Source organism: Sipha flava, unplaced genomic scaffold (assembly GCF_003268045.1).
Source record: "Sipha flava isolate LNK unplaced genomic scaffold, YSA_version1 205_pilon_pilon, whole genome shotgun sequence".
NCBI lineage: Eukaryota > Metazoa > Arthropoda > Insecta > Hemiptera > Aphididae > Sipha > Sipha flava.
Genome location: NW_020272809.1, coordinates 3,074 through 14,068, shown reverse-complemented (window position 1 = coordinate 14,068; position 10,995 = coordinate 3,074). Strand labels below are relative to the sequence as shown.

General features: G+C 27.8%; 1 protein-coding gene across 1 annotated transcript; it reads left to right on the top strand.

Moving 5' to 3' along the window:
* Nucleotides 1-6,805: 6,805 nt before the first annotated feature.
* LOC112682513 (KRAB-A domain-containing protein 2-like) lies at nucleotides 6,806-8,322 on the top strand. The gene is made up of 3 exons (XM_025553138.1): nucleotides 6,806-6,875; nucleotides 7,224-8,063; nucleotides 8,123-8,322. The coding sequence occupies exons 1-3, from the start codon at nucleotides 6,806-6,808 to the stop codon at nucleotides 8,269-8,271; spliced, it is 1,059 nt and encodes a 352-aa protein (XP_025408923.1). The 3' UTR covers nucleotides 8,272-8,322.
* Nucleotides 8,323-10,995: the final 2,673 nt, after the last annotated feature.

Sequence of the window (10,995 nt, the reverse complement as noted above, 5' to 3'; positions counted from 1 at the left end):
ACCTGTTATATCGAGTGAACCAGAAAGAAGTTTTTCCACATTAAAAAGAATTAAGACTGATTTTCGAAATCTTATTGGCCAGTTAAGGATTAATAATTTAATAGTTCTAAGTATTCATTGTGAAGTCGATGTTGAAATTGAAATTGAGATGGTTATTAAAAAATTGGCGAAACAAAACCGCCATACAGGCTTTATTTTATAACTACATTATATATATACACTACCTTAATGTTTTTTTCTTATTTCGTAATATTTTATTTTTATTAATTATATTATTATAACATAGTGGGATTAATAGATTTTTTAGTGATGAGCAAAAAAATAAATAAAAATGGTGTCATAAATTCATGTATATTATGACACATCCCCTTGAAAATATTCTGTGTACGCAATTGGCAATAATAACATGTAATTCAGATAGTTTTAAAACACATAGTATTGGATAACTATTGGATAGTGGAGCTGATATGAGTATAATTAAAATGTCTGAACATAAAGGGCACGTTAGAATGAACGAACATAATAAAAAAAAAAAAAAGATACAGGAAATTAATCAAACCGCGGTAGATATAATTGGAACATTGGAAATTAAATTACTAATTAATAAAGCCGAGATTGTAACATAATTTCAAGTGGTTCACAATATTTTTCGTCTCAAAGAAGGTTTGATATTCAGGCCAAAATTGTTTATGGACTATAAAGCCATCTTAGATTTTAATAAAGAAATATTAATATTTCTGGAAAATCAAAAGAAATAAAACCAGACTCTATGTTCATACCACCGCGAAGTTTTTGTGTACTAGTAATAAAGACTAATAAACTGTTTAATTACGATGTAATAGCAATAAACAAACAACATGTTAACGAAAAGGTAACAATCGTTAATAGTCAAAGTCCCTTATATAAAAATTAAATAATGAGCAGGGCTCATAACTTATAGGTCTAAAAAAAAGTAGTTATAAGCGCTATAATATGCTCTTAAAAATATTCATATAAGCGATTAAATATGTACTAAAAATATAAAAATATGCGAAAAAAAAAAATATCATGTATAAAAAAAATTGAAACTCTTATTATTAAAATTCTGTATGTGTCACTATATGATACAAATAGATATATAATTTAAACCAAAAGAAGAAGAATTAGTTAATTAACATGAATTAATTACAAATATAAAAATTAATAATACTATAATTACTTGTTATTATTAGGAAAAAATGTTTTAAATGCTACGGAACTGAAAAAGACTTAAAAAAGTAAAATATCAATTAACAAATTTCTAAATATACAAGAATAATTCTGCAAAATTTTAAAAAAGCAAAATATCACTTATACTTTGAAATATGAAAAAATATACAATATAAAATTTCGTATTTAGCTTTTTAATTATCTGAAACAAATGTATAACCATAGGTATTTCTAGGACCTCCCCAAAAAAAAAAAAAAAAAAATGTTAATTGTATAAGTTATGAGCCCTGATAATAAGTATATCAGTGTATCAATTGAACCTTTGACTATTAATAATATTAAATGAGAGGCATACGACGAGAACGTATTTTTAATTAATGAAAACAATTTAACCGAACAAGGTGGGAAAAAATAACATGATAAAATTATTACGTAATGCGATTAAAACGGACTATTTAAATGTAAAAGAAAAGTAAAACCTAATTGAATTGTGTTAAGAATATTCAGTAATATTTTACTTTGAGGGGGATATTTTAACGTGCACCGATTTGGTATAACATAAATAATAAACATAATACACAAACATAAATACACCGCATATTACATAATACATTAATATACGACCATATAAACCTTCCTGAGCTTACCAAGAGTAAATTTAAAACAAATAAAAATTATAAAAAAAGATAATATTATACAAAATTCAGTGTCACCATTTAATTTCCTATTAGCGGTAATAAAAAAAACGAATTACAAAGGGAAAACGGGATCATAGTATGTATAAAAATAATGTTAAATTGTTATTTTAAAATTTTAAAATTGTTGTTCTTTGTAAAGATAATAAATAACAATTGTTTTAACAATTTTTAGAATAATTTTTGAAATGTTTTTTTTAAATTGAAATGAATTCTTTATTTTAATTTTTTTTATAATTAAATTTACGTTGTATGACCCATGATAGACCCATGTTAGAATTTTCTGATCCATTTGAGTACGAAATTTCTTATGTTCTAATTTAGTAAGACCATATTAAAAAAAAACATTTATTTTTATTTTTATTTATTTTTAGAGTGCTATTTCATTTTCTATTATACATATTGTATTTGGAATAGGGTAGTTAAATATCATAAAGTTAAACCAACAAACCAAACTTAACTACAAAAATCAAGGACCGATAAAAATATCGACAATTCAGTTATGAGTTATCGGGTTACTTAAACTTAACAAATTACAACCAATTTTGTGAGAATTTCGATTAACTAATAAAAAAAAAAAAAAAAAAAAAACAGGTGAAATGTGTTGAAATATTAATTTGAATATCGATTTAAACTGTGGCAAATTCCTGGAAGCTATAACTGTTGTAGCAAAAGATATCACAAATAAAAGTGATTTAATTTTTTCGTCTATTGGTGTATTGCAGGGTATACGCGGGTATACGTCGTATACTCGGATCCCTATTTTTGGATTTATGCGTATACCTTTAAGAAAATTAGTCTTTTATGGGTATACGCACACTTCTAATTTATCATCAGACAATTCAGTCATGGTATCTGTTCGAGCTGGTTGCCATATAAACTTATTTTTACCGTATCTACGGCCTTTTCCCCGATAACCGCGGCCGCGATTATTTTAACGGCCTGTTCACCACCCGGCTGGACAACTGTCGCGGTTGTCGTGTGTTCACCTGCTAGTACGGCACATAGCCGCCAACGTGTTTTTTTTTGTACCGCCGGTCGTCGCACGAAACATCGTCCAGTCGCTTGTGCGTTTTATTTCCTTTTCGCCGGTCGTGTTTTAATTAACCAAAGTGCGAAGTTGTCAACGGCCGTTGTTGTCTGTCCTGTGGTGTCGCGGTTCGTGGGTTTGCGGCGGACAGTAGTCGTTTAGTCAGGTCGATCCAGAGGGCAACGTCAGCTCGGGTGTTTTGTCGTGGTCAACCGATCAGGTCATGCCTTTTATTGTATTATTGCCAATATTGCACTTTGGTATTAATTATTCTATTATTGCCCATACGGCACCTCGTTTTATTGTTATACTTATATATTTTGTATTACCATTATTATTATTATTATTTTTCACAACATTTGGGCTCCCGTTCCCCAACACTGAATGATTTATTGTTTTTTTTTACAAATAATAGTAGGCGGTGCCTTTTGGCACTATATACGCCACTGCATATCCATATACACATGAAGGGTAAGTATTTGTAATAAAGTAATAAAAGATTATTAAATACTAAGTGTAATGATTTTTCGAGTGAAGCGAGAACATTTTTTAAGGTAAGCAATAGTGGTGAATTTAAGGGGAGGTAATAGGGTAAATACCCCCCTCTCCATCCTTGAGTTTATTATATACAAATTTATTACATTGTGACTTGTGAAAAAAATAGGTTTATCCCATTATTATATACCATTTTTTCAGATTTCAGATTAATAACCCCCTTGATAAATTTCTGGATTCGCCACTGGTAGGCATATATAGGTATATTAAACTATTTTTAGGCGCGTATACCCATAAATATATTTACCAATACACCACTGTCTATTGGACATAGCGCAAGACTCAAACGGCATTTGGTAAAGGGTTTAAATAAGCTTATTAACTTCTTTGTAGTGTATGTGATATGCATTGTTAACAGAAAATAATGTCAGAAATTAAACATTTGTTAGGAACCGATATCGATCAAATTAAAATAATAAATCAAGATAATTAAATTCAAACAAAAAAAATAATCATTTAAAGTTATATAAGCAGAATTGATTAAAGATGAGTTACGTAACATAACTATTGACCAATACATTAACAATCACATTTCATAACATTTTACTTGTCTAAATATTATAATAATCAAGTACGTTTCAGAACAAATAATTTAATCAAAATAATACAATTGTCAAAAATTCACTCACATTTGTTAGGATCTTATGAATTATTTGACCAATTTAAATATTTTAAGGTTTCATTATTCATAGGGACGGATATGCCTTTAGAGATAAATGTAGAAAATACAGATAAGCTTTTACTTTCAAAAATAACTATATACTACTAAGACACTGATATTGTATTTATTATAGCAATACCATTTATTTACATTACTATATATGTCAACAGCTTACGTCATATCACCGACTTTTACATTTTTCCTACTAAGCCTCAAAAGTCATGTAATGTCCAAATTCTTGTATAAATATGAGTAGATATGTCTTTAGAAATTTGATGTATTCCAACTTGACACCTTCATTTTTCTTATTGCCTCGTGTGGTTAATCGCCGGACGCTTTTAAGGTTTTTTATTCCACTTATTGTAATCTTATAACTAGGGCCCGGAATTATACGCACTAAAATCGTACAAAATATGCAAGCATTTATGCACTGATTATCATTAAAATATGCAAACAAAAATACAAGTTAATTAAATGTATTCAGCTTAAAAATGTATATAATTTATTAAATAATTATAACGGAACAAACAAATTTAATAAATACCCAATTGAAATAACTGTACTGTAATATGTACTTATGTTGCATTTAACTGTTTGATGAATTTCGAAATATTTTGATAGTATATTGGATGCCTAAAAATGATTGAAATTTGATTTATTTTTTCAATTAATAACTTGGATGTATTTATAAGTTTTCAAATGTTGTGTGAAAGTAAAGCGCTTTACACTATTAATTTTAATTTCACATACTTGACAAAAAAGTCAGATGCAAAAATATATTCTCCGAATTCCGCAACATATTTACAAACAAACGATTGTACTTTTGACATTTTATTAAGAAACAAAAACACAATATCGTGAAATGTAAATGAAACATAACTAAAATATGGTCCACGAAAACCTACTCAAAATATAGATTACAATATCTAGTCCCGACCGAATTATCTTTATTTAGAAGCGATTAGATAATATAAGAAAACAAATTTCTTGTGAACCATAGGTATATGTGAGTAAAATCAATGAATAATAATAAAATAAATTAGTATAAAACACTTAGTATTTGACTATAATGTAATGAAAAAAAATTTAAATTAATATATGAGTTAAATATTGAATTTTTAATTTCTTTTTTACCACCATCCGGTCTTTTGCGTAGCACCATGTAGTCTTTCTCGTACCATTAGTAGTTCGCGTACCACAGTTTGAGAACCGCTGTTTTAGATGAATCGTACTATTAAAAGGCGCTGCAAGATACAATAAAAGTCTATACTGGGAATGAGATTCAATAGTTATACGCAAACGAGTCGTCATTTTTCAGATCAAAATTTGTATTAGCTGGTTTTCACGTTTTTCGTTGTGCGCAAGCCAGTTATCAATTTCCAGGTAAAAAATTGTATACTCTGTACAAACGAGTATTACCGAATAAAACACGGTAAAAAACCCGCACACTTTTCATGGGTTAAAACTGTACACTATTCTTGTGCCGATAACCTTCACACTTCTGATCATTACCTGAAAATATGATAAGAACAAACCGCACACCTTTTTTTATTGTAAAAACTATTATATTAATCGTTAAAAATTATACAGATTATATTTTTTTTAAATAAGAACTAAAAAAACAAATATTATAAAATTAATGCTAATGCTTGATACCGATGGTCAATATTTACAGACGCCAGACTTTGAAAATGTAATGGAGGGCTCATTATTTTATAATCACATGAACAGTTTTACCTAAATCTTACCATATAGTTCCTATTTTTATTTTCCACTAAAATATAATAGTTCTTTGTTGTTTTATATGCTATAAATTAATAACATGCTTTGAGTTTTCATTCATTCCATACTTCTTGAATTTGTATTTTTAATATTATGTTTAACGATTGAAAAAGTTATATTGATCTAAACAATTTAATACATAAATCATCGCCATCGTTTGGATTTGACCTTATGATGACCACTCATATTTTCAAACGCTTGCATTTCATAAATTCTCATTGAAAGATTGGAGTTAAAGTGTGAGATGCTCACCATATTTTTCAGTTTGTAACGTATTGAAAATCGAAGCAAACATATTTTTAGTGTTTTGATGTTCTTTAATAATTTAACCCACGAATTTATTTCGAAAAAAAAATATTATTGTTCTAACTGTAAGTAATTTGACTGTCAATCCACTAATGTATACATTTAAAAAATATAATCAATATAGATATATTTTTTAGCGTTTAATTAGTTTTACATAGTGTTATTTCATTAAATATTTAGTGATTAATATAATTACCAAATCAATACGATAAAATACGTAATCTATAATTTTATTCAAGTATATTTTTCGATATTGTTCAGGAACATTTTACTGATAGGATATTATAAAGATAAGATAACATTTCGCCAATACATTTTCCTGACAAATGCACCTTGTTCAAAAGATTATTTTTTTAATTTTTTTTTTTTTATAAACTTTCTATATAAGCCCGAGATGTATTTTTGTTTCTCGTCAGTTTCCATTGTAACATAAACGTATAGACATCTCGTATCGATTACCTACCACTATATTTGTTATATTTTATTAACAGACAAAACGTGTGTGTACAAATATATGAAAACACATTCTTCGAATCTTCGGGAAATTAACATTCTATTGGTTGTAATTTATATCTGACTTTTTTCAATATGGTTGATGAAATTATCATGAAACAGGAATTTGATGATACTATGCAATATCGCGAGTGCAAATCAAACAGTAAACTTTTAAGTCGCGATCAATATTTCAATTTAATATCGGACGTAAAAAACATACAATCTCGGAATTATATGCTTGCCAAGCGTTATGGTATTATGGTACTAAACGGTGTTGAAACATTAATTTGTCCAGTAAGTAAAAAACATCCTCATTTCAAATTATACGCTATAGTGGACGATTTGTTTGATATTTTACACAATTTTCATCAGTCGATCGGGCACGGAAAAAATAAACGTGCGATGTTTGAATTAGTAAAAACTTGGTATAAAAATATTGGCAAATCTGAAATAAAACTTTATCTAAGTTTATGTATTAAATGTAAACAAAAAAAAAATTTACAAAATAAAGGTTTTGTTAAACCTATTGGTTTCGAAGATTTTCATAGTCGTTGTATAATTGACTTCATCGATTTTCAATCACTACCTGATGGTGATTATAAATACATATGCGTGTATCAAGACCATTCGACAAAATTTTGCATTTTAAGACCTTTAACTTCAAATAAAGCTAAAAAAGTCGCAGATGTGTTATTAGATATTTTTTGTTTGTTTGGTGCACCGGTTATTCTCCAAACAGATAAACACAGGGATTTCAGAAAAGAAATGTTATGTATACTACGCGAAACGTGGCCCGATTTAAATATAATTTATGAGAAGTCACAGCATAGGAAGTCGCAGAAGAACATTGAACATACAAAGCAAGACGTAGAAAATATATTGATAACTTGGATGCAAGATAATATGACTAGTAAATGGAGCGAAGGACTTAGGTTCGTTCAGTTTATAAAAAATAAAGTACATTACCTTGGAACTAAAAAAAGTTCATTTAATGAGATGTTTGGAACTGATCCACAGACTCATTTGTCATCGAATATATTGTCAGATAAAGTACTACAAGAAATTACACTTGAAAATAGCGCAAGTGAAATTGACAAATCAATTGCAGAGTCATCAAAACAAAATAAAAAACGAAAACATAGAGAAGACAGGCAAGATGTGAATGAAAAATTTGAAATACAAACAAAAAAATATAAAAAATTATCCAATGGTCAATGTGTAGGAACAAAAGGTTCTTCAGTTCGAATTAAAGTTATCGATTTGAGCAGAAAGTTCAGAGAACCTCGATATATTACTGCTGTGATTCTCAGAAGGACGGACGATGGATTTTATCAACTCGGATGTAAAAGTGGTACGTATACGATTGATAAATATTTTACTGTCAATATAACTCTCATTATATGATTTTAGGCATACTGGATGAATTATACATTATTTCTCAGTTCACATTATGTTCCGAAAATCTTTTATCATTGAATGATGTACCAAAATGTAAACGAATTTCACTGGAAACTGCATTAGAACAGTCTGTTGGAAATGGCCAAAATTATTTTAAATGATCGTGTAAAATAAAATAAATGCATATGTCGAAAAAAGCTGTAATGTATATTACAAATTGTCACCGAAAATAATTATTGTATACTTATAATTTTTTTTTTTTTTTGTAAAAAAAATAATTACAATCTATATCAAATTTGTACACTAAGTAATTTTTTTACATACATTTTTACAATAACGGAATTTAACAGAATGGGAGGGCTACTGAGTAGTGCCACCCGACAGATTATTTTAGTAGATCTCTTAGCCAGGTCCGATTTAATCTTCTTACAAAAATTAAAATAGTGTTTTAGTTTTACACATTAGTTGAATAAATTATAGTATATAAATATCATTCTTATATGTTTATAGTTAGTAATATTAAAATAATAAAAAATATTTGTATACCTATCTACTTCAAGTAGTTTATTACGCATAATGCATAAACTTATATAGTTTAATTTAGAATTACGTAAATGGAATAACCTAAAAACTATTAACTATTTGAACATTTTTTATATATAGTAATTATATACGGTAATGTATAATTAGTTTGAAGTATATTTATAAGCTAAAATTGTACTAAGTAAATGCAATAAATTATAAAATAATGTAGCCAAAACAGTGGTATACAAGTGAAAAATCTATACATTTTCATAAAATAATACACTGTTGACATCTAAAATTAACACCAATGTTTTCCAACCTTTATGTTAAGGTGACCCATAAATCTCAATTGTGTTGGGTAGATGACTCTCAAAAAAAAAAAAAAAACTTTAGTATGCTTAAATATAATAATATTACTAATCGTATTATTATAAGGAATTTTATCAAATATATTAATACTGCAAAACTGAATTATAATAACCTACCTATATAATTATATTTTGATAACTAAGATATTTTTCTTGTTATAAGTTTACAAACAGCAATCCATCAAAAATATTTTGCGACCGATTTTGGGAAACGCTGATCTACACAATAGAACAAATATTTTGTATACTATTTTATAATATTTCAAATTTAATGAAATTAAAAAATGTATTGTACAGCATATTATTTTATATTATATTATATTACATTATATTATATGTGTTTTTAAGTAAAAAAATTAATCATTCAATTTTTGAAAATTGTAATATAGGAACTTCATAAATTATTATATAATTTTGCAGTAAAGTAATTTCATAAATGCTATTTGTTCGTATATAGGGGCGGATTGGCCTATCGGGAAATCGAGAATCTTTTCAATGGTCCGGTCCTTGTTTGGGCCGCTCTATATTATTATATAATTACCAAAAAAAAGTTTTATTTTATAAGAAATAAAAATCATTAAAAAAATAAATATATATTTAAAGATACATTAAGATCAAACTTCAAGTTCAAGTTGGAACTGATTCATCATGTGACTTACCCAAAACTATTATAGCTATAACTATAGTAAAGTTATTTTAAATATTCCTAATTTAGGGGTGAAACTAAACAAATTTTAAAATCGATGCAAAATAAAGCATTTTTTTGTTAGGGGAGAGGGGTAAAATAGTTTGATTTGCGGCTCATGAGCCGGTTTGTTTCATATTTCCTGGGCCGAAAATAATTGCCAATCCGCCCCTGTTCGTACAGCTTCAATATTTTCAATATATTTTTACGTAGTTTGTCAAGCAATGTTTAATTATTTGTTCTTTCTAAAACCGGGTTCACACAGAGTCGTAAATTGGGAGAGAATACTACTCGTTCTGCGCATGTCTCACGACTGCTTGAATTGTATGACCGATAATTTACGACCCCCAGTTCACACATATCAATAGCAGATGCTCCTGATTTTTTAGCGTTATTTTTTTCAATTCTTGATAATAAACTGATCTAATATTTTTAAGCTTTGGGCTATTTCATGAATACCAAAACCATTGATACCCATTTCATCGCATTTTTTTTTTAAGGCTCCATCTCTTGTATCTCTGTCTTGTACATTTCAGAATTTATTTTCCACAAACATACCGCATAGCAATACAATTCAACAAATTTAATTGTTTGTTTTGTATTAATTTTGTACACTGACATTACGCTGAGGTAGGAAATGTTATTATTATATAAAAATAAAATGTATTAATTAATTCAATTAATAAATTATAAGTTAATAAATTTTATTATTTCACGCCTACAAAAAACGAAATAAATACGTATATATATGGAAAAAATTTGACATTTGGTAAGTGATTCACGACTAAACCAGTTGTGTTCACTCCAACATGCCGAAGTAATCACGACCGATCTATTTTTGGTCGTTGACGACTTCTACTACCACGACTACCAGTTCACACCAAGTAGTGATCACGACCAACTCTCCTAATAGTAGTATTCTAGCCCAGTTTAGGACTCCGTGTGAACCCGGCTAAAGCATATGTAATAAAATACTATTATATTTTAATATAATCACAAGATATCATGTAGATAATTAGATGTAGTAATTTATGTTGTATAACTGTGTAATATATAGACTACACCAACGGTTATCAAAACGTGCACCGCGGCGCCACTGATTTTACAATATACTTATAGTAATTTTTTTCTTTATAAGGCGATATTTATTGCAGGTAACGTGCCATAAGCTTCATCTTGCTCTCAAACAATAGATAATAGTGTTTTATAATAGATAAGAGATTTAGTATACTCTTTAATATTGGTAATAGTAATAAAATATAGTTTTTTTTTAAATACTTTCTATGTGTTTTTAATTTAACCTTTGA